Source organism: Platichthys flesus, chromosome 1 (genome assembly GCF_949316205.1).
Source record: "Platichthys flesus chromosome 1, fPlaFle2.1, whole genome shotgun sequence".
In the NCBI taxonomy this organism is placed as follows: domain Eukaryota; kingdom Metazoa; phylum Chordata; class Actinopteri; order Pleuronectiformes; family Pleuronectidae; genus Platichthys; species Platichthys flesus.
The window spans coordinates 6540293-6563685 of record NC_084945.1 but is presented as its reverse complement, the minus strand read 5'-3'; the positions used below and the strand labels follow the sequence as shown (position 1 = coordinate 6563685).

At 42.0% G+C, this 23393-nt stretch overlaps 2 protein-coding genes across 3 annotated transcripts; one reads left to right on the top strand and one right to left on the bottom strand.

The window, feature by feature from the left end:
- Positions 1-1925: 1925 nt before the first annotated feature.
- On the top strand, positions 1926-17817 carry LOC133968874 (monoacylglycerol lipase ABHD2). Of its 2 annotated transcripts, XM_062405230.1 has the most exons (13): positions 1926-2113; positions 4116-4187; positions 4538-4565; positions 4686-4901; positions 7682-7857; positions 8389-8556; positions 8808-8991; positions 9997-10089; positions 10920-11021; positions 11234-11303; positions 11413-11497; positions 14179-14399; positions 15321-17817. In XM_062405230.1, the coding sequence occupies exons 4-12, from the start codon at positions 4693-4695 to the stop codon at positions 14385-14387; spliced, it is 1296 nt and encodes a 431-aa protein (XP_062261214.1). In that variant the 5' UTR covers positions 1926-2113; positions 4116-4187; positions 4538-4565; positions 4686-4692; the 3' UTR covers positions 14388-14399; positions 15321-17817. The 2 variants fall into 2 exon arrangements, with proteins under 2 accessions (XP_062261214.1, XP_062261135.1); XM_062405151.1 differs by having other exon boundaries at positions 14179-17817.
- Positions 17818-18466: 649 nt separating this feature from the next.
- rlbp1a (retinaldehyde binding protein 1a) lies at positions 18467-23393 on the bottom strand. Its single transcript, XM_062405032.1, has 8 exons — positions 23343-23393; positions 22336-22376; positions 21843-21971; positions 21537-21741; positions 20242-20420; positions 19589-19747; positions 19388-19498; positions 18467-19314 (listed from the first exon to the last, which is right to left on the bottom strand). The coding sequence occupies exons 2-8, from the start codon at positions 22342-22344 to the stop codon at positions 19168-19170; spliced, it is 939 nt and encodes a 312-aa protein (XP_062261016.1). The 5' UTR covers positions 22345-22376; positions 23343-23393; the 3' UTR covers positions 18467-19167.

Genomic DNA, 23393 nt, shown 5'->3' with positions numbered 1-23393 from the left:
TATTTATATTTACCTGCGTACATTTGACTATTCTACTAAGTTTAAATGAGTTGAGATAAGATGACATAAAATAAGATAATTACTTTTTTATGAGTAAAAGTCAGAAATCAAGATCTGTAAGATATTGTCATAAAAGATTTGAGAGGCTTGTACCAGTGAATTCTTGCCATGTTTGCTCTAAAATGCTTTGAGATATTATTTAAACTTGTTAATAGTTAATTGGCTAATATAGGGCTCGTAATCTGTTCACTTTCTACAGCTCTATAACAGTGGCCAGCATGGAGAGAAAGTTAAACTGCCTTGTAGCCTGGAGTGCCACCAGGGGCCCAACAACAAGTCTCATCCTTCCTTATTAAATATCCTGTTGTGCAGGCTACTGAATTAGCCACAAGGAATAAAGAGACATTTTCCCACCCAACACCAAATGAAGATGATAGATATGAAGTATTTTAGATTAGAACATTTATATTCACACTGAAGAGAAAATAGGAGCCATATTTTATACCCAGGCTTTGTTGGTGCGATCTGGATCCAGGCAGGACTCTCACTGGGCTCCTGGACAAATATAACTTTCACCATTATATCAATTGTACATAACTAAAACTCTGTCGCCATCAGCTGGATAAGACTGTAACTTCAGTGTTGTGACTGTAACAGTCACAACACTGAATTCTACATATTTATCATAATGTAAATATATTCTGTTTTTTTTTTTTTATCAGACCCTCCATCTACGACATCACAGATTTGACTAAATAATCAGGAGTTATTTAGTCAAATCTGACAAAGCTCCTCCAGGCCCACAGGAGACAGTATTTGGCCAACAGGGGGCGTGCTAGCAGGCCTTAACAGAAAATGACCATAAAGTTTGGTATAATCTATTAAATGGAATATTTAAAGTTCCAGTATTACGTCTTGTAACTCAGTTCATGTTGTTGAAGATTCTTGTAACAGATATACTGGGAAGGAAAACACCTTTACCACATGCACAGCAGGTTTATTGTGTCATCCAAGGGGGGGATACTCTGCACTGAAGTTATGTCATACTATAACATATCCTATAGATGAAGATGGTTCCGACCTGGCTAATCTTTAAAGTTTAATGAGAAACCAAAATAACTGATCTTAAGAATAAAACAAGACCACAGGGACCGTGGAAATAACAAGTGCACATTTTAGAGGAAAAGATAAACAGATATTGACTATTTTAATTATTACCATTACATTAATTATACAACAATATGAGGCAACACCAAGGGTATTCAACTTCAACAAGTGAGCCAAATAGGAGCAGCACTGAGGGTTTGCGAATATTTTGTCAACTGCTGGCCACAAACAACTGGTATGTTGGTCAATATGTTATTGAATAAAGTCAGTATACATTACAATACACGAGTCAGTGTCTCTCTTGTGAGACTGGCCACAAAGTCAAACAGGCTGTAAGGTAGGTAGTACATTTCTGACTGTAATACCAAACCGTTTGCTTGTACAGTGCAGGGGAATCAGTGGAGTTCAAATATTATGCAACAGGCTGTTTCCTAGGATGTTCAGGAATGATCTCGTCCAGCATGCTTGAAAATATCGATCCATTCGTTGAGGGAAAAAAATAAAGTTAACATTAAAAGAAAGGGAAAAGGGATTTATACTTACCTGCGTTAGTTTACTAAAAAGAGACTACGAGTATAGAGTATTTATAAAAATCTAACATCCACTGCTCTGGGTATTTCTGCAAAAAATCCTGAACGTACATAATCTTATTTTTTTTTTAAATAAGGTGAAAGAATGTCGCACGTGGCGTGAAAAAAAACATAAACAATAGACAAAGACACATATAAATACAACAACAACAAAACATTTTTTGTGTATTTGTATGGACAGTGCTGCGTCACATGCGCATTGACCAATGAGAGGCGCAGTCACGCTGATGTCGGATCCTTGTAGGAAGTGAACGGGAGAAGCTCTGGAGCTGCTGCCGTCGTTCACCTCGCCTCTGCACCGGCGGACGTCCCGATCTCTACCGGACCCCATCAACACAACATGTCACGAATATAACAACCGGGAGCACTTTCCAGCAGCGAGGAGCGGATCCGCGCTCATCTCCCCCGGGGCTGAGGTGAGTGCAGACCCGGGTGATTGTGTGTGAACGTGTCGGTGCTCGGCTGGTGGTGATGCTGCCTCGTTTATTAGATCGATCGTTAACGGGAGACATCGCACCGTTAAATTCCTCCGAAATTAGCAAAGTAAAATGGAGGTCGTGATAAAAGAAAGCTGTTTATAAAGCCTGCTGCCCCCCCTCCCCCTCCCCCCGAGTTTAAATACTGTGACAAGTGCGTTGAGCGACCTCGTCCCTAAAGCCGACATTATTTATTTAAATATTATTTTTTATTTTTTTCTGGCCTTGTCAGAGAGAAAACAAAAACAAAGGGGCACACGCAGCATCTCCATTTTTAATCCTCCGTCCAAACAAAAAAAACAACACACGCGTCTCTTCGGGGCTAGCTAGCGCCGACAGGACAGTGTGTGCCCGGGGCTGTCCACGCCTCTCCTCCCGCGGAGGCTCGTGGCAAAGAGGGAGCAACATGAACATCTCCTTGTCTAATGGTTGTTGTGGTTGTGTTAGCTTAACGCACTGTGGCGTCTGATAAACACTCAGGTGTCCTCTGATGGGGGGTGGTTAGCCCTGCTGCTAGCTTGTGAGTGATGAGGCTAATGTCCCGCAGCTGAGGACATTTCTGGCCCCGTGTTGTGTTTTCACAGCTGATGTGTCCAACACTCAACTTCCACTGGGTTCTGCTGTTTTCCTTTTTATTGTGACCTGGAAACACGTGGGCAGGAGGTACTGGTGCGCATCTGCCCCTGGTTCGTGTGGTTAAGGGTCTGACTGGTTTTTTAGAAGGTCCAGTGTGTAGAATGTAGTGGGGCAGTCTCATGTTGCAGCTGAGGACCCCCCCACCTCACCTAAACCCCTTCCACACAGGAGAGAGGACCCTTTGGAGGACCTCAATTGTTATAAGATCTCAAAAGGTGTTTAGTTTGGACGACTGTACACAAAATAAACATGGCGGCCTCCATAGAGAGGATCCAGTCCAAATGTAAATATTAAGTATTTCAATATAAAGGCCTCATTCTAGGGTAAAGAAAAACTACAATTCCTGCACTTTAGATGAACACACACTAGTGGAAACATAATTTGTATCCCTTTCATCTAAATTTTATGCACTGAACCTTTTAAGAAGTTAAAAACCCTTAAGATGAACTGATCCTGTTGGTGATTTAGGATTTGTCTATTACGACCTTTGACCACCAGTCCAAAATAAACCATACTGTTCAAATTAGATTGTCCTGAAAAAACTGAAACATGACGCTGAAAATGCTTTCTTTTATTTACACTTGATAAAAGTTTTAATTTAACGATTTCAGAATGATCAAATCCAAACCAGCCGGATTGAAACCATCACTCCTTTGAACACGGTGGATTTTCTTCATCGAGATCCAATAATTATTGTCAGTGGGATTGAGGAAAATGTGGAAAAACACCCTAAACTCACAATGTTAAAGTTAAAGAACATTCCTGGATCCGCAACAAAATGTAATGGGTTCTTCCTCCACACCCTTCCACCAAGTTTTGATGGTTATATGTCGTGTAGATTTGTGTAATCGTGCTCTCAAACAAACAGACAGACAGGGGTCATAACTTCAAGTAGAACAGCAGCAGTTACGTAAATGGCAGAAAATAAGTAAAACAATTTTCATAAACAAATAATCATGTGGCATTCTTGTATGATGAAAGCGCACGTTTCCTGGTTCCTGCTTCTCAAACGTGAGGGTTTGCTAATATCATCTGAACATGTGACCTTGAGCCGTGGGAAAAAACATAAAAGTCCTCATAAACAATCTGACATTTTCCAAACAAGATAGATAAGATTGATAGATGGAAATGAGTTGCAGCCGGAGTAACAGCTCACTGAAGAGGAGTCCCTTGCAATGTGTCAAGGCCGTTTTTGCCAAGTATTCCCACGGTGTAAGGAAACTGTTTAAAAGGAGAAAAACCTCTGAATTTCTTTATTCAAAGTGGCTCAAATTAATTGATTGTGTGTCTTTTTTTTGTTCTGCAGGTTTGACCACTCCACTGTGACTTCAGGCTTTCGGAACGAGTCGTTATAGGAGGCCAACTTTCCACTAACAATGTCAGCAGAAGCTTTTTTTGTTCAGCTTTGCATTTTGTTATTTCTAACGATACCAAACAATGTTGTGTATTATTTGTGAAATCCTGTGGCACAACATCCCGTTCCTGTGTCAGCAGGAGATTCTGTGGCCTTTGTACTTTTTGATACTTCCTGTTTTTCTGTCTGTAAAGTCACAGCGGAGATAACTTTGTTTGATTTATCTAAAGTAATGTCACCACCTCTGTCTTTTATGTAGCCAGGTTTCCTATCAGTACTGTGTTAGATGAAGTGTAATTAAGGTCAGTGTATTAAATAATGGATTCTCCCTGCTCTTCATCTGACTGAGTGATTCTCTCTCTGTATTCCCACAGATCTGTTGGCAATAAGAGAAAAATTAAGGTCAGTCGGATATTTCACTTTGACGTTTTTGTGCTTTTACTCACCTCTGACTTCAAAAACTGCAGAAAATAATGTGAAGAAACAGAAGCAATGAATGTGATTTTGATATTTGTTTTTCAGAGCAATCATGAGCGCTCACGAGTCAGACGTGCACACCATCTCTCCGGAGCTGCCGGCCATGTTTGACGGCATGAAGCTGGCAGCGGTGGCCACGGTGCTCTACGTCGTCGTCCGCTGCTTGAACCTCAAAAGCCCCACCGCGCCCCCCGACCTCACCTACCAGGACACGCCCCTCAACCGCTTCCTTCTGAAGTCCTGTTCTCAGCTGACCAAAGAGTGAGTCGCGATGTCAGCTTTGTGGCTGTCACTCAACGTGCTGCCATAGATATTGCGCTGCTGCACAGCCATCTGGGGCCGTCCCATCTGTCATCAGTGTTCCTTATCGTCTGGCCTTACCCTCAGCTCCAGCATTAATTAAACACAAGGCTTTATTTTGAGAGTGGATGATGCTACCCTCGGGGTAAGACTGATTATTCTTTAAATCTGTCCTCTGAGTTTATAGTAACTGACGCAAACCATTGTTTTGTTTTTTGCTGTGTAACATAAACCAGGCTACCAACAGGGATATAACATCCTGTACTTTGAAGGAGAAACTCTTCCTCCCTTTTAAACAGTGTAAACTTCATAATCTTTCCTCCATTAGTAACCCTGTCCTGTCGTCTGCTGTGCTTGTAATACTCCAGTGGAAGTTCCAGCTCTGTTGGACGACTCTCTGCATGTCTTCATCACGAGTGTCTGTTTATGGAACCGATTGTTACTGAGCCCTTTGGCATTCAGCTGCGGTGTCAGGGATTCCTAAGGCCACACTGCTGTTTACATTCATGTCTGGCTTGTTACCATTCTTCCCTGAACCCCTACTTTTTGCTTATTGAAATGTTTGCCCCAGTGAATAGTTTAACTGTGCTAACTGGAACCAATCGGTGTTTGTTGTTTCTGGCATTGGCACATCATCTGTGTTTGTATCACGTTTGTAACGCATGATGACCCCGTGCAGGGTTGCATAACGGAGATCAATTACACTGTTCAAAGCATAAGAGGGGTGTTGTGAGGTTAATGGACAACAACATTTTATGTTAGGGAACAGGCACACAGGGGTTTTGAGTAATGAGGACAACAAAGAACAAGTCTAAATTCAGATTTTCATTTGTTGTACTTATTCCGCCATTTTTTTTTTTGTATTTCTAATAATGATGAAACGGTTAAATATCAAATGAGAAAGACCATCAATGAGCTTCATCATGATACAGTTTTGTTTACCTATTTATAAATCTTAATTTTTTATCAAATTGTCTGGATGTGCCATCTGGACTTCAGCTCTGGACTTTAGATCTTTGCCAGATCAACGGGATTCATCTGTTTTGTGTTGCCTAAAAGTTATGGTGACATCTAACCTCGCTCAGACTTCCCCTTCAAAATCACCTACGTTCAGAGAAAGATCATAACCTGCCGTCACTCCCAATACACAGTGAAGTTGTTTCAAAATATTTGGCTTCAAAGCTACTTCCATTGTTCTTTAAAATGGTTGTTTTAAGAGAAAGAGATTTTTTTTATGACAGGATACACAGTTTGTAACGTCTCTGCGATGTGGTTCTTTCTCAACGACGGATATTACCATGCTGTTGTAAAACTATATTAAAAAACAACATGGAACAGATAACTGAAATTATCTCAGGGCTCTTGGCTCGAGGAAACACTTACTGTCTTGTCTGTAAATTGCAAGATAAGGTGAAATTTCGAGGATTTGTTTTACTGGGTTGCGCCCCCTTATCTTCAGTTAAGGGGAAGGGTCAGTAATTCTGTGACCCTGTCATGTCTTAATACCTGCTTTACTTCACCTGGTCATCTGTTTCATGTTTTCTGCTCTCATGGGATCTTCAATGTGACTTGTTGGAGCCTGTAGAAGAAGAAAGCTGTTGTTAGACTTACTAACACTGAACTCAGCAAACCTGGAGATGTTTTTAATCCTCCTATCCGCACGACGACCAGGAGGTTATCCTCCGTCTGTAATCATCGAGTCATAAACTATCTTCTAGAGTAGTGTGGTTAAGCTTCAGCTGCCTTTGCAGTGCTGAGCGCTGGAGGTCATTACATTATCACTGGCAGGTGACAGGCAGTCTGCCTTGTGATTCACAATTCTCTTATGTAAGAGTGTATTTTCTAGGTGGAGTAATTATTGGGATCCTCTGTTAGAGATGAGGAAATGCAAGGTTGTAGGTCTTGTGTAACTGTTGATGTAATTGTACCCTCTGCTCTGCTGTCTCTGTGTTTTGATCTGTGTACTGTACACACCACTAGTTTCATTATACAGATCTTCAGTATCTCATCTCATTACCTCCCACTCTTAACTGCAAGGTTAACAGGAAATAATCCAGATAGGATTTTATTTAATAGGGAAACAAAGGAACTTGATAGATATGTAATTTCTCAACACTGTGAATAAGTCATATGTCTTTGTTAGAGCCTCTGTTTGTAGATGGGGCCTGCTTTGTCTTTAACAGAACCCGTCACTTAACCTAGTCTTTCTACACTGAGAACAAGCATATCGTTGTTTTGGCTGTTGACCCTAAATCCATGATTTTTATGTTGCATCTCTGTAAATTCCTTTACTATAATGGGATAGTATCTGAAAGGGTTTTCCTGTAAAGTTATTTACGAGCTTCGGTGTCTGTGGAAAGGTGGTGATTCACGATAATGCACAGCACAAGGCTCCACATTTCAAAGAAATATTACGTAATCCGAAGACTCCACTCCCACAGCTCCCTCCTACAGGAGCTTCACTGGAACTCGAGTATACACGTGCATGGCTGAACTCAGTGAAACAAAGCTCAAGACTGGTGTTAAACATTGATGTATGTTCAGAGGGTGGAGTGATAGTTCAGTAGAAAGGTGACATTGTATGAAAACGATGAGTCAGAAAGTTCATGTCCGTATCACGCACCGAAGATGCAAATGTACACGCTCAGGATAACACTGTGTATTCTATTTTACAGCTACACACCTGGTGCATCAGACATTTTTCTAGATAGAATTTAAAAGTCTATATTTGTGTTTTTCAGGTACATTCCTCCCTTATTATGGGGCAAGAGTGGCCACCTCCAGACAGCACTGTATGGTAAACTTGGCCGGGTGAGCTCCCCGAACCCCAGTGGAATCAGGAAGTACTTGCCGATGCAGGATGGGGCCACGGCGACCTTTGACCTCTTTGAGCCACTGGGGGACCATCGAACAGGAGGTGAGGATCTCGAAACCAACATTTTTACACTGCTGGTTGTTGCTATTAGGACGATACCTTAGATTGCGTTGTTCCTGATGCTTCTTTTTTTGAAGGGTCAGGGGCAGAGGGAGTTGTAAAGTTTAGGATTTTGAGATACTTGGAAAACAAAATTAGGTAATCTTACAAGAAGAGTCATGTTCAGCTTTGAGTTGTTATCTAGGTCAGCTGTGATAATGTATTTGACTCTTTCCTGAACTATTGATCTTTTAGACGAGGCGCATCGTGTCTATCATGCAGCTCTTTGAGGACAGTTAAACACTCTATTCCTTTCTCCGGATGCCGCTGAACGCTGACTCCTCAGCTTTGGTCTCACACTCTACTCAGAAAGCAAAAGGCTCGCATGACATTTGATTTTAATAATTCAGTTGTAGATGTGTTGCGGTGCTTCGACTTAATGTGCTGTTTATGGGGATTACATGCCTTCCCTCTCTGTGCTATCACATTTCTCATGGCGGGTATCTCTCCAATCTGTCTTGCCTGTCTCACCAGATGACATCACCATGGTGATATGCCCTGGCATTGGCAACCACAGTGAGAAGCATTACATCCGAACGTTTGTGGATCACGCCCAGAAGGACGGTTACCGCTGTGCTGTGCTGAACCACCTGGGAGCTCTTCCCAACATCGAGCTCACCTCCCCACGAATGTTCACTTACGGTGAGAACAAGGAGCTGACTCTGAAGTTAAAAGGGTCACATGAGCTCGTGGGTGTCCCTGAACCTCCTAGATCTAAAGATGACATGGGATTTCAGACCAGAGCTTAGTTAAAAGGTCTAATAGAGATAAATAAATGTGATGCTCTGTGCTAAAGGCACCTTGAACTGGATCTGCTGAGCTGAGAGAAACGCTCCGTCCTACAGAGGTGTTGCTCTGTTCGGATTGGTAACTCGACACTGTTTCTCTTGCAGGGTGCACATGGGAGTTTGCAGCCATGGTCGGTTACATTAAGAGGACGTATCCTCAGACGCAGCTGATGATGGTCGGCTTCAGTCTGGGTGGGAACATTGTCTGTAAGTTCCTGGGCGAGAACAGGACGAACCAGGAGCGCGTGCTGTGTTGCGTCAGCGTGTCTCAGGGGTACAGTGCTCTCAGGTAGGATGTCGTCGTCTCCCTTCTTTATTAAATTTGCATTCAATAGTCACAGCCCCTTTATAACGCTGGCATTTAACACACACACACTTTTAAATATAAATTAAATATGGCATTGTCACAAAATGATAAGTTCCTTCATGATGTAATTGAGTATTTGGACATAAGTTATTCTTAACAGCTGTTGAATCATTCATTAATGATGATATTTTCTTCTTCTGTGTTTTATTCCCTTGTCCTTTTTAAAGCACTTTATAAGTTATTATTATTTTGAAGAACATTAGCAAAACAAAGCCATCAGAGTCAGGGTGTGGCCTTATCCAGTCATCCACTAATTTGTATTCCATATTTTTTTCACAAAAAAACGGGCATAACGCAGAAAGGGTTAACCTGCGTAATTTGAACTAACTTGTCCAGAATAAACACGTAGTATACATAGTCACGATTCACCAAACCATTGTATTACCATGTTGTTTTTAAACCACTAGTTCATGTCTGTGTCGTAGTGGATTCTCCACCCTGAGCTCATTTGGACTGAGCCACACCGTCTGTGTTTTACATGCAGCCAGTGTCTCCTGGCAGATATGATAGGCTGGGAGAAGGGTGTGTTGTAGAGACCGGCCCTTTTGTCCCTGTGGATTTCTTTTCCCTTTTATAATGAATTCCCCTTTCAAATCATTATCCAAACCAACTCCCTTGCTTCTGTCAGCGTTACTGCAGTTATAGTCACAGTTTATTTCCACAATTGTGGATTAATAAATCAAAGGGTATTGAATTAACAGAAGTAAATAATTGATCTTTTCTAACGGTCATAATTGGTGCTTTTAGCTGTTGTGTTGCTTCAGCCTGTCTCCGTCAGTGAGCTGCATATTAATGCCTCAGACCATTGCTACTCTCCACCAGTGTGACCCTTTGTCCAGCGGATTACACAGGACATTGAGTGTGTTGTTTGGAATGCAGACAGGCTGCACAAAGCTAACTTCCTGTGTGTTTGCCTGTATCTCTCAGGGCCCAGGAAACATTCCTCCAGTGGGATCAGTTCAGACGCTTCTATAACTTCCTCATGGCCGACAACATGAAGAAAATCATTCTCTCCCACAGGTATCACTATTTTTCATGTTAAGTTCAACATGTTGCATGGCTGTTTTCTCGTGTTGGCCAAAGACTGCACTGCAGTTTTACATCAGTAAAACAGACAACATGGTTTGTCGATCTAAACCTTCACTAAACTACCACATGAAAACTGTTTATACAGCAGAGAAGTTCTCAGTGTATCAAGTATAAGATTGTTTGCAAAGATAATATAGTTTAGGTTTATCTTGTCTGTGATATGTTTGGAACATTTGAAATTATTTTTGCTTACCTCTGTAGGGGACCTATAATGCTCATTTCCACATCTTTATTTATACTTGAACTCCACTAGAGTATCTTAACACTATCTACATTTAAAAATCCCTCTATCTCTCTTATACTGGCCCTCTATGGATCCTGCAGTTCAGTCTTTTCTGAAACAGCTGAATTAGGTCCTGCGTCTTTAAGGCCCCCTCCCTAATGGCCTACTTTGTGTACATTTGTGTAGGTGTGTCCCTCTGCTAAATATGGAAATATGTGTTCAAAAAAGTTATTTACTCTAATATGCATTTTAAGTATCTTGGGAAATTTTGACTATTATTTATATGACAATTCGACATTGTAATGTTGTATTTACATATAAAAATAGAAAAATCATAATAGGTCCCCTTACTAATACTGTTATGATGTTTTGAGATATTGGTTAAATAACTTATTCTCATTAGGGAGGCATACTCCTCCCAGTAATTCATACAGCCCCCCCTTAAGGCATTTAACTAATATTTATTATGTTAAGTTATTTATTGTAACTTATTGTTCTTGAATAATGTTTTTGTGTTTCTGTCTTTAAAATTTTACAGACACAGTCTGTTTGGAGGAAACTCAGTTAAAGTGATTGATGCAGATCTTAGTCGGCTGTACACAGCGACTTCCCTCATGCAGATCGACGACAACATCATGAGGTAAGAGGAGAGACACTTTGAGTTTCATCTAGTGAAAGTCACAACCCTCAGTGTTGATAAAGTAGATAACAGATCTGATTTTAAAGATATCCTTATCTATACGTGACATTGAATAGTGTGGAGAATCACAAATATCTGAGATATTCTTCTCTAACCTGTTTCCATGTCAAAACCATTTTTACAATTACTTTTTCTTCTCTGGGTTCCAACAGAAAATTCCACGGCCACAGCTCTCTCAAAGAGTACTACGAGAAGGAGAGTTGTGTTCATTATATTCACAATGTAAGAAATGCCTCTACACATACACAAACCTTATCATCTCACTTTTTCTCTTTTGGATATGTTTTTAGATTCAATGTCTGTGTTTTTTTTATTTTTATTTTTTTTCCAGGTAAATGTGCCACTGCTGTTAGTGAACTCTGCAGATGATCCCCTGGTCCATGAATCACTGCTCACTATCCCTCGCACACTAGCAGGTAACTAACAACAAGCAACACAACAACAGACACAGAACTAAACCTCATTGGTAAAAAAAATATATACTAAACTAAAATTATTTTAACCTTAATCATCTTGTTTGGCACGACTCACTTTCAAGTGTTTTTGTGTAGATAACCAGATGCGTAGAGAACATAATTGCACTCGTAATCACTACTAACTTCGTATTGATTACGCATGTTACTACAGTATTCCTCATTCAAACTTAGTATTTAATACTGCCGATAAATTCACAGATTTCTACCAACTTGATCCAAAAATAATGTACTTATGCAAACCAGTTAGTGAAGTACCTGCAGACAGATCATGGCACATGTTCAATAGATTCTCTATTGAATCCACTGGCTTCTCCTCCCTGACTAATCACTCAAGCTGACGCCTCTGATTTATTTCTCTATGTTAGTCTACAGTCTGAAAAGGCTCAGTGATGTGTTTGCTCTGCACCCTGACCTACACCGGGTGTGGCCCTGAGCTCAAGTCTATGAGTAATGTCTTTTTTCTTTACAGCAGCTGTGACATCATTCAAACACAGAGCTGAGTCTCTTTCGATGAGCCAGTGTAGAGTGAATTTAACTCTGTCCCAGGTTTCCAAAATCAAACATCTAATCTATAAATACACCGTGCAGGAAGTTCAAACCTCATTTTCAAAATAACAAAAAGGAACTTGGTTAAATGACATACTGCCTAACAAGCTCTCCCTCTGCTCAGCCGGAGTTATATTTATACTTACTGACCCCTTTAACTATTTTTGAAAAGGAAAATTCCTAATCTAAGAGTGTGTGGGTGTGTGGGCGGGTGGGTGAGTCCTGACTGGAAGTACAAGCGATTTTATCTGACATGCGTCTCTAGAGAGGATTGCACAGTATCAGCTGCCCCTTTGCTTCAAAATACGATACAGTGACTCTGATAGTCAAGCACCAGAAATAGGACTCAACAGAAGAACACTGTGCTGCTTTAATTAGCTCAGATTTAAAATGTTTCGATTAAATAAGAAGAGTTTACAAAGAGGTAACTAAATACGCAGCTCAGATTTGTTGTGTTGTAGACATACATTGAATGTTGCTGTAATACAATGCTAAGGAAACACAAAGTAAACGCGTACAATCATTTATTAGTAATGTCGCACTTAGTGATTTGCAGCATCCTGTTGTACGTACAGCCTGTTCCCCAGACTGTTCTGTTCCAGCCTGTCACCCAGCGCCTGGTGTGATGGTGGCTGCAGGTCGCTCCAGGTCTGGGGGAGCACTGCGTTGTCCCCGGGCAGATCAGTAGCTGTCATGTAAAGTGCACAGTGGTGAAAGCCCTGTGGGACCTCGATCACTAGTCAGCCGCATCAGGCTCTCCCACTAACCCAGATATGAGCAGGAGGATAAAGAGATCGAGAACACCCGGCCTGGTTCGTCTGCAGCACTCTAATAAATACATAATAATAATCTGTATCTATAGAGCACTTTAAAAACACATGTTACAAATGCATTACAAAGGCATCCATTTCAAAAACAGACAGGTCATAAAACATTGGGTTTAGAAGAAAGCAGGTAGAATAAATTGCTAAATAAAGTAAATTATAAGACAGTAATAAAGAAAGTTAACGATCAGGTAAAATCAGGAAAGGCTCTCTGATAAATGTATGTTCTAGGAGGAGACTTAAAACAGTTGAGTGAGTCAGCTGACCTGATCTCAGGCAGGATGTTCCAACTCTGCCGAGGTTCACAAGACAATCAGAAATGATTTAATGTTTGTTCTGCTACGTGACCTACTTTGAATCTCAGGGGTTATTTATTGTGAATTAACTCAAAATATGAATGAATCCACTTTCTCTTGCTGTATTCACACACTGAGGAAAAACACAGATGAAGCATTAGTCTCATCCAGAGTTTAGAGTTAAGGTGAAGTACTTTCCTGATGATCGTTAATGAGCCCACCATGTGACCAAAATACTTGCATTACACCCACATATTGATTATTTAAAACATTGTATGTGATATTGATCAGTGTTAATATGCTGCTCTAAAAGCCTCCACTCCGGAGTTTGTCCTCAACATTTGGGAACCTGGCTGCAGCGATCTGCTCCGCTCCCCTGCAGGATCCTTAATGAGTTCACAACCGATGTTGGGCCCTAAGTTATCTCCTTAGGTGTTCCTGAAGGAGTCGGTTCAGTTTATTTTCCTTTAGAAGTCCATGCACAGAGTTTGGCATGTAAATTGGCAACCAAACAAACAACATGCTGTGAGTGTTACAATCTGAGAAACCTGTCAGTTAAGGAAACCCCGTTTTCATGTCTTGTTATTTTCTAAATCACCTCCAGGCAACACGTTAAAACAATTAAACAAAACTTCCAGAAGCTGCTGTTTGAATAATGTTTATTAACTTGATAATTCAAGACAGAAGAGGTGTATTTTTCTTTATCAACTCACTGGACTGGCTCAAAGTCTCAGCAGTGGTACAGTAGCTGTCTCATGAACATACCTGCCAGAAGTCGAGCCCTGCTTTTATCTGTTATCGGTCTGACCAGGCAAATCCTCCCTCGCTATCTACCACTAAATAACAACCCCTGGCTAGGCCATATGTGTTCTCGTGTCCTGGGTTGTGTTTGCTGATGATGACGCACCGTGCACAGTACAGAAGCCTAATTACCGTGTGTTGTGTCATCCTGCAGCGAAGAAGTCGAACGTGATCTTTGCCCTGACATTGCACGGAGGCCACCTGGGCTTCTTCGAGGGCGCGGTGCTTTTCCCCCAGCCCCTCACCTGGATGGACAAAGTGATTGTGGGTTACGCCAACTCCATGTGCCAGTGGGAGAAACAGAAACCGCCATGCCAAAGCGGGCCCCTGACTGAGAGGTCCTGCGCGCAGGAAAAAGCCTAAACCCTCCGGCCTGTACGTCTCTCACCCTCTCTTTCTGTCCCCTCTCACCCCTCTCACTCCCCTCACCCCCTCCAGCACCATTGTCCCTGCACTGAGGAGACACCTGAACTGAACCTTAAACTGCTCTCTCTTCTCTGCCTTCTCCTCCGGGTGCTACTCACCGCTACTGACCCACACATGTCAAGCCTTCACCACAACCCCCCCCCCCCTCCCCCGCCCTTTCTAGTCACCATCACCTTACAGTATGTCAAGGGACAGAAACAATTAACTGCCTTTGTGCTCGTTTTCGTTGCGAGACCTTTTGACATTTTTCGTTTCTTTACACGCACACAGCAACGATCCTTGGCGAGCGGAGGCGTTGACCAAATAGACGCTGGCATTAGAAGGAACACGAGAACAACCCTTTGAGTTGTCCAGTGACAAACAAGAGCACACGAGAAGCCTCCTTTTTAAACCTAAATCAAGACTGTGCTGCAGACGGTGTCCGTTTCCTGCACCTTTCTAAGAAGCTCACTGCTAATCACCGCCAAGGCCGCATAGCCTAGTCCGCTGTCTTAACCAACACAGCGTCTTTCTAGTATGTTTGTGACCCACAGATGTAGTTTATATATCTGTGTGTGCCTGTGCAGACCGAGAGTGGAAGACAGAGCATGTGATCCTTGTGTTTTGGTTGGTTCAAATTCTCCGTTCTTTGTTCTTCTGGGTGAACTGTTGCTCCATGGTTGGTAGGAAATGTTCAGTAGAGAAGTGTTCAAGAGGGATTTTACACTTTACATCCTCCTGGCATCAGACATGACCGGGGATCAGCCCTAGATGGGACTCATACACATTCCCTCGGTCGCATTCTATCGTTTTGATTCAATGCACTTTAAACCCTGTATGACACAATCTTTTCTTTTCCCGTTTCTTTTCGTTTTTTTTAACCCTTTATAGGTTTCATAGGTTTGAGAAGAGGAACTGGTAGGAGCGAGGATGATAACAAGAAGTTAGATGACTCAAATGTTCCCTGTGTTCTCTTCCGTCGGCGTCTCTGAGCCCTCTTACTTTTCCGTCTGCCTATGATCAGCTCCAGGATCCTGCAGAAACTCTGAAACCGTTTTCTTACTGCACAGACGAGAACCTGCTGCCCCTGCACACAGAGGCTAGTACCCGACCCGAAGTTTCAAAATGCTGTCTACCTATTAGTCATTCTGTTGCTATTGATGGGAGAGCTCAGCAGCATGAAGCAGACCTTAAGATTATTATAATCTGAGCTGTGAGGTGTGATGAGCAGGAGGGCTGAGGATGCCAAACGAAACCAAATAGTATAATTTAGATGGAGAAACCTGAATCCAAGAAAGAACAGACAGATTCTACAGATTTAACGACTTTAAGCTTTTCCTATTTTCTTGGCTGAGCATTAAAGCCACAGCGACACAGCAGCGTGGACCGCTGCAATTTACACTAACTAATCACAACTCTGTTTCGATCACATCTGGATGAGACCTGTGGACTTTTCAGAACCTGAACCTGACCGAGAGCTTCTCTCAAACCTTGTAAGGGCCCAGGAAGTCCAGCCAAACAAATCTGTATCTAAACACTGGTGAGACCATTGGGCAACAAAGGAACGTGCAGGGATTGACAAGCGTGCATCTTAGACCTTTTTAGACCAAAGATTATGTTTTAGTACGATCTGCCATGTTCTGGTGTTTATTCCAGTTTAAGGGAATTTTGGCAAATCTAGGCAAATTCATGTAGCTGCACACTGTCAATCATAGAGGAGTGCAGAATATCTGAAACAATCAAATTAAAAGTTTTTAATTTGTTGTTAATACTCAAAGACGAGAAAATAACAACTGAATATTAGTCATGCCGAGCATCAGAGTTCAATATTGGAAGCTTACTTTTTCAACGGAATAGAAATATTGCTGTAATAGTAAATATCATCATGACTGAAATCGCTGGAACTTTTTGGACTTTCACAGAGTTTTTTTTTTCTCTGATAATATCCAGACATTTCTGTCAGTGATGACAATATTGAACTGTGGATTCACTGATCCACTCTGAATTTCGGCCTGATCTTATTTTATCCACATCTAGAATCTGCACACCGTCCCTGTGTGGCACTGTAAGGTTAGAACGAGACCAGGGATTGCTCTGATCAGGACTGAATTCACGACACTGAAAGTGTGAAGACACTGAGTTGTATAACAACAGACTTTATTTAACTATATTTATTATGGACGATGAGGGACATCACAGAGGAGAGTGTGTCAGTGTCTCTCTGAGCCGTCGGCCATTTTTTTTCTTTCATCGTCCAAAACCACAGATCGCTGTTGCCCTCGGATGTCGGGGAGACCAAACTACAACTGCCAGTCATTAATGGCGCACATCCTCTCATTCCCCCTCACCGAGGTTATTCTGGTCACGGTCCACAGCTCTCCTTTCAAAACAACATCAAACAGTCCTGTGGGGGTTTTCTGTCCTGGCCACACCAGGCACAAACTCTGTTATCTGTGTTCTTTCTAAGTTTCTCCCCTCCACCCTATTTTTTGCACAGTAATACAGGTTTAGATGTTTTATTTGAATGTGTTATTTTTTTGCTAGTTGGATCATTTTGTGTATTTCTTTGTTTTGTATTTTGTATTGTTATTATGGCATTTTGTGTTGTGCACATGCATCAGAGTGGGAGTGCTGATGGGTGAACTTGCAGTAAGTGTATACTGTGTCATGTCACCACCTCTGATTTGACAAAAACCAAAACTTCTTCACTTTAAAAAAAAGGAAAAAAATAAATATATAAAGATAGAATATATAGAATTATTTGAGGGACCAGGGATGACAACTAAAGGCAATAACCGCCCGGGACCGATTCTCTTTTCTTATTAATACTAATGTGACGGGGAAATAGTGTCAAAGTTTATTAGACCAAAACATGTCACATAGTTTTTCTCATGGATGTGGAATCTGACATGTTTTTGCTGTGTTGTTATGAACATGTGCTCCTCTGTATTTATCCTAACCCCAGTGTTCAGGCAATCCTTATCTCAACATTGTGGGCTTGTTAGGAAGTGAAATATAAAAACGTCTCGAGTGACTTAAAATGGCGATGAATCCAAAAATACACCTTGGATCGAGGGGGGGGGGGGGCGTCACTGAGTGTTTGTTTTTCCCCTGAAATAATCTTGAGCCTCAGTAAACGGACGCGAGCCCACAACACGTGAACCCACAGTTATCATTATACAGCTTTAATTTAGTGTTGACATTTTGATGCTGACGGTGAAACGGACGAGGCGACAACTAGAGGGAGCACACAGTCACACAACATAACTCTGATATCCAAGCCTGGGTGTTTTTGTGGAAGAAAGCCAGTGGTGTGTGTGTGTGATCTAATTACGAGAGAAAATATGGTTATTGTGTTCCAAAATAAATTATTTTCTCAAAAGAAAAACTGTTTTATGGTGAAATGATTTTTGATGTCAATGTCCGCACAAGTGTTTTAATAGAAGCTGTTATCTAGTTCATTCCTTCTAGCAACAACTAAAAACGTGTCTCCACTTCCTCCCACGATGAATTAATGAAGCCAAAAATTTTCCAGATTTATTTCAGTAGATGGAGCCCTGGTATCAAGATCCAGCCGACACGTGATTGACCAATCGTGAGTCAGTCCCTGCTGTCAATCAAGACGTTTTGTCTTATTAATAGCTTCAGATGACCGGTTATAAACAAACTTTAAAATAAGCACTTGGACATAGATGAGTGTGATAAGAGCTACATAAAGTGACAAAACATGTTTGAGCAAAATGTATTTCATGTGTGTTTTGTCTTTCTATCTTTTATATTGTCTTTATGTAAAGTCTAATATGCCTAAATACTTGATTAGATTTAAGGATTTGGTTTTATTTGTTTTATTTTATGAAAACATGCAACACGTGCAGCTAATTTCATATTAAACTGCAAAGTGTCCTTGAAAGAATCAGGGAGGAGAACAGTGTGAAATCCAGCCTGACTTACACCGGCAATTAGATCAGATTAAGATAAACATCCTTTATGAAACAGAATTGAATCCAAACCAAATCTGATTTAATTAGGAAATCCTGGTTTACACTAGTAATCTTGCTTTGAAACACTTGGAAATTTTGCCAAAAAGACCGCAAAACAAATTCTAAGAATGACAAATCATAAAACTACAGAAAAACACAGACAAATAAACTATTTTATTGAAAGTTTGACAATCAAATGCACTTTGTCAGAATGGATCCTTGCGGTGAATCAGGCGTCTGAACAAGGCCGTGGAGTCGAGGCCCCTGCTCTGAAAACAACAATCACATGCAGGTTTATCCATCATCAGTTTTCCGTCTTCATACCTTTCCAATAATTCACACAAAAATTAACTCCTTCATCCGACAATACTGTAGGCACAGGGCTGGTCTGTATGTTGAAATTCAGTTTTAAGGCAAAGACAGTCTGGATGTGGTCACATGACTGAATCTCATCATCCGCCGTGTACAGGGACAACGAATGATTTCAGCGGTGGAGCAAAACAATAAAATCACAAACAATAACCATCAGTTATTCTCTTCATAAAAACATCTAAACATCCTTTTCTGTTCCAGTTCCTATCGCCAGTGTTGCTCTCCTGCAAACCGCCCCCTGCTCCTAACTCTAGATACTTCTTTTTTATTTACCTGAATAATAACAATGATAATAAAAACCTAGCTTCACATTAGACCACACATCTGATCTGATCACAAAGGAAGCATCTGGGGTGAAGGACTCTATCCCTGGGGTGGATGTCTTTTCAGAGAGCGGTGTCTTCAGAGCCGAACAGCTTGGTGGCGATGGCCTGGTTGTCGGATACAGACGCCTTTCCATCGAAATCTGCCGGCAGGGCTTCGGCATCGAATTCTTTCAGGTAGTTCTCCATCTCGTCGCCGTGAACAAAGACCTGAGGAAGAAAGCAACCGGATCAGATGAGAGGAAAACTGTCTTGAACACAAACTGACGGCCACTGCTCGTACCCTCTCCAGCAGTTTGCTCTTCATGAAGGGTTTGACCACGTTGTAGGTGGTGGTGAAGTACCAGGGCTGGTGAGTGACGTGCACCGCCTTGAAGCGGGCGGGGAAGGAGTCCTGCAGGAGAGCACACACGAGACGTGAAGGTTCACAGGGTCTGAGGTTTCGTCAACAAGACATTCTCACTGTTTTATTTTTCGGTCTGACCTGCAGCATGTCCACCATCTTCTTCAGCTCCGTGGGTTTGATCCCCGAGGCGTGCTGCATGGTGAAGCCCTTGAAGTTCTCAATCAGGACGAAGCCGTTGATCTGAGTCTCTTCGTTCTCCAGCAGCTTCTCCAGGATCACACAGTAAGCTCTCAAGATCTGACAGACACACACACACACACACACACACACACACACACACACACTTGTTGTTTTAAGAATTGTGTTTTTACAGTTGGTCAAATTAGGGAAAAATAAGTAGATACAACCAATTCAGCAAAAATAATCCACATTGCTTTTTGTCTCTAAAACCTTTGAACAGTTGTTCATCCGTTCATCCATCATCTATACATCTATCCATCATCTATACCTCTGGGAGCTGGAGCACATCCCAGCTGACATGAGGTGAGAGGTGGTGTCCACCCTGGACAGCTGCCAGCGTATCACATGACCAACGTACAGAGACAAACGACCGTTCACATGTCCATTTAGGGTCTCTAACGAACCAAACCCCAATCCTCATATCTTTGGACTGTAGGAGGACGCTGGAGTAAACCCACACGAACACGGGAAGAACATGCAAACTCCAGACAGAGAGAACCCTAACGCTAACCCTACTGTGAATGTGCTCCGTGACTCTGCTGCACATCTACCTCATCGAAGGTGATCTCCTCCAGGTCCCAGTTCTCGATGTTGAAGAGCAGGACCACGCGGCCGTACTTGTCTCTGCTGGGCAGCACCACAGGGTAACCGGCCTCGATGGTGCTGCGGACCGCCTCGGGGGTCAGGTTCTCGAACAGCTCGGGGTACTCCTTCCTGAAGCGCACGTAACCTGCAGAGCGGAGGTCAGCAGTTAGACTCAGCCAGGGCCAGTCTGTTTCAGCATTGTTCAGTTTGTGTGTGTGTGTGTGGGGGGGTCAATACAGTTCTAGAGGTGTACTTTTTAATTTAACAGCATATCTGAGGGCAGAGGATATTTTTCCCTTCTGGTCACATGAGCACTGACAGTTAGAGCAGCTCATGTTACCGTTAAAACCACTTCAAGTTTTCAGGACACAAACTACGCATGTTTAGTCAACTACACACAAAAACACACATGGACCTGCACATGACAACTGAGAGACGAGCTGAACTCTCTCATCAGTGCACAAGGTCTCAGTCATCAGCTGCTTGTTGAACCGAGCAGCACAATGACACCAGTGTCTTAATGCATCTACAGTGCTGCTCTGGGCCTCAATGCACCAATTAACCATCAGATGTGATGTGTGCGCATGTGAGACAGTCCATCTACATGTGCATGTTGTGTGTGTGTGTTTGTGTGGTAATTAACACAACAGAACAAGTTCACATTCCCATCACACACCATCCCTTGAAAGAAGAATAGCCCCGTTAGAAAAACACATTCCACTCCCACAGTAATAAGTTCTCCAAATAGTTTTTTTGAGTTTTTTTTCATTCTACCATCTTTGTGAGGTCCGAATACTCAAATAACGATATCAAAATGTAGAAACAAACATTTTTCTCATCCTGTATATGACTGTCCAGGCCAGAAGTGCTTTTTCTAAAGTTTGGAGCCACAACGGCAGAATCATGAAATTCTCCAAGCTCTTCTTTTTTCCTGTCATAAAAATATTTAGTAAATGAAATGATGAATCTGTTTCATGAAAGTCAGAAACCTGGTCTCTGCTGTTTCAGATCAGGAGGCGCTGTGCGGCGTTCCCAGCAGAACACTGTGGCTTCACAAGTAAAAGTGTGCTTGCTGTCCTATTTGCACACAAAGGAGCTCTTTGTCAGTGGGAACTCAGAAGCATCTCAATGCCCCCAATTAATGAACATACGCCTCCCGGTCCTGTGATGGCCAGGGTTCACGCAAACGAGGAGCACAAAAGTGGTCCCACGCTCATTTACAGGAGCGGTGGCCTAACGGGCCGTCCCCACTGTCCCTCACCTCTCATCAGATCGTGGGCCCTGACCACGTCGAACTTGCGAGCTCTGAGGAAGCGCAGCAGCAGCGAGTCGGGCTCGTCCCCGAAACGCTCCAGCAAGAGTTTGTCCAGGTTGTCCCCCTCGGCCGCCCTGTCCTTCATCATGGCCCGCAGGTCCTTCAGCGAGGACGCCCGGCTCTCGTCCGTCTCGTTCAGCTCGTCCTTGGCCTCGAGGAGACAGAATAACACAAACACATGAGATACTGTGGTCTCCAGGAACTGATGATCTGGTTTGAACTCATGTGGATGTGCTCCTGGTCTTCTTGTACCTTCTGCACAGTGTGGCCGGGCAGTTTGTGGCACGGCCCGAACACCGGCCCATGATCCTTCACTGTCAAGTGCTCCAGCTTGGAGCGCATGGCCTGCTCCTCCTCTGACACCATGCGGAAAGATCCAGTCTGCATCAGGAAGAAAACACAAGCTCACACAGGTTGTTGAGAATCATAAGATGTGCTGCTCATTCTTTAAAAAACATTCCACTGCAGTGTTCACACAGACACACAACACATCTGAGGTCGCACAACCCCAGCTGAGCAGACCCCAAACGACACACCCCACTGCTTAATCTGCTTCACATGATCACAGAAAGGACTTCGAAAGCCTATTCTTAAAAACAGCTTAAGGTTCCATCCCAGAGAGCCGGAGCATCTAGTGGCACAACAACAGCTCTGAGCAGCGAGGTCCAGCATCCAGGATCCTGATGGTTTTCCACCAGTGAACTGGGAGCCGGTGACAAAGTGACACTCAAGTTGTTCTACTCACAGCAGCCATGGTTGTAGCGTCTCTCAGCAGCTTCAGCGACACTAGGAAGAAAGAAGGAAAAGAACAAACAGAAGAAAACTACATCAAACTGTGAGGAAAAAGTCCACACATGATGTTAATGATCTGAGGGTTTTTAATTAAAGGTTTTGGGATCAGAAATCTGAAATATGACACAATCTATGTAAATGATCTACATAAACAACAGGTGTTATTTACTCGTCAGTGGAGCAGACATCCTCTTATATAACAGCTAAAAAAAATCGATCTACTGAGCACTATTCTCATATAAAACTGATCCCACATTGTTTCTCAAGTATTTCCAATACATTTTTATAAAATAATTTCCTGGTAATACATGAAATACTTGTTAAGTTATTTTGTATGAAGAAGCATCTTTGTTGTAAGACAGAAGGAGAAATCATTTAGTAAGAAATGATGTAAACAAAGGAGCAACTTAAGGTAAAAAAGTTTCATTGTGAAGTAACAAATACTTTTTATGTCCAGATGAATACAAAAGTCTTTGAAAATTAAAAAAGACCTTAAGTACAAAACAATTTGTGTTTTCCAACAACCACTGTGAAATCAGGTACTAACCTCTTGCTTTAACTCACGCAACCTGAAAGCTGAGCTACATTTACTGGACATTTAAATTACATAGTGTTGCTGATCAAAAGTTATTAAACAATAATGTGAAATATTAACCAATACTCACAAAACATTCAGTATTTGGCTAAATTTTTTGAATTCAGTGTGGTATAAAGTTATATAAGACTGTTGATACAATTAGTGTATATCATGGTGCAGATAAAACCATATGAAAGCTCAAATACAGAACATCAGACACAGCAGGACGCTGGATTTACACAATTTACAACTTATTCACTGATTACAGTGAATGATTGTTTGAGTATCCAGTGAATAGAAGAGTTGTTCATCTAACAAGTTATTACAATTTGTCATCATTTTCATTCCAGGATGATTTGATCTAAAGCGCTGAGCAGCCTTACCTTGAGCAGAGGGGATGAGAGGTGTAGTCAGAGTGACAGAGGAGACAACAG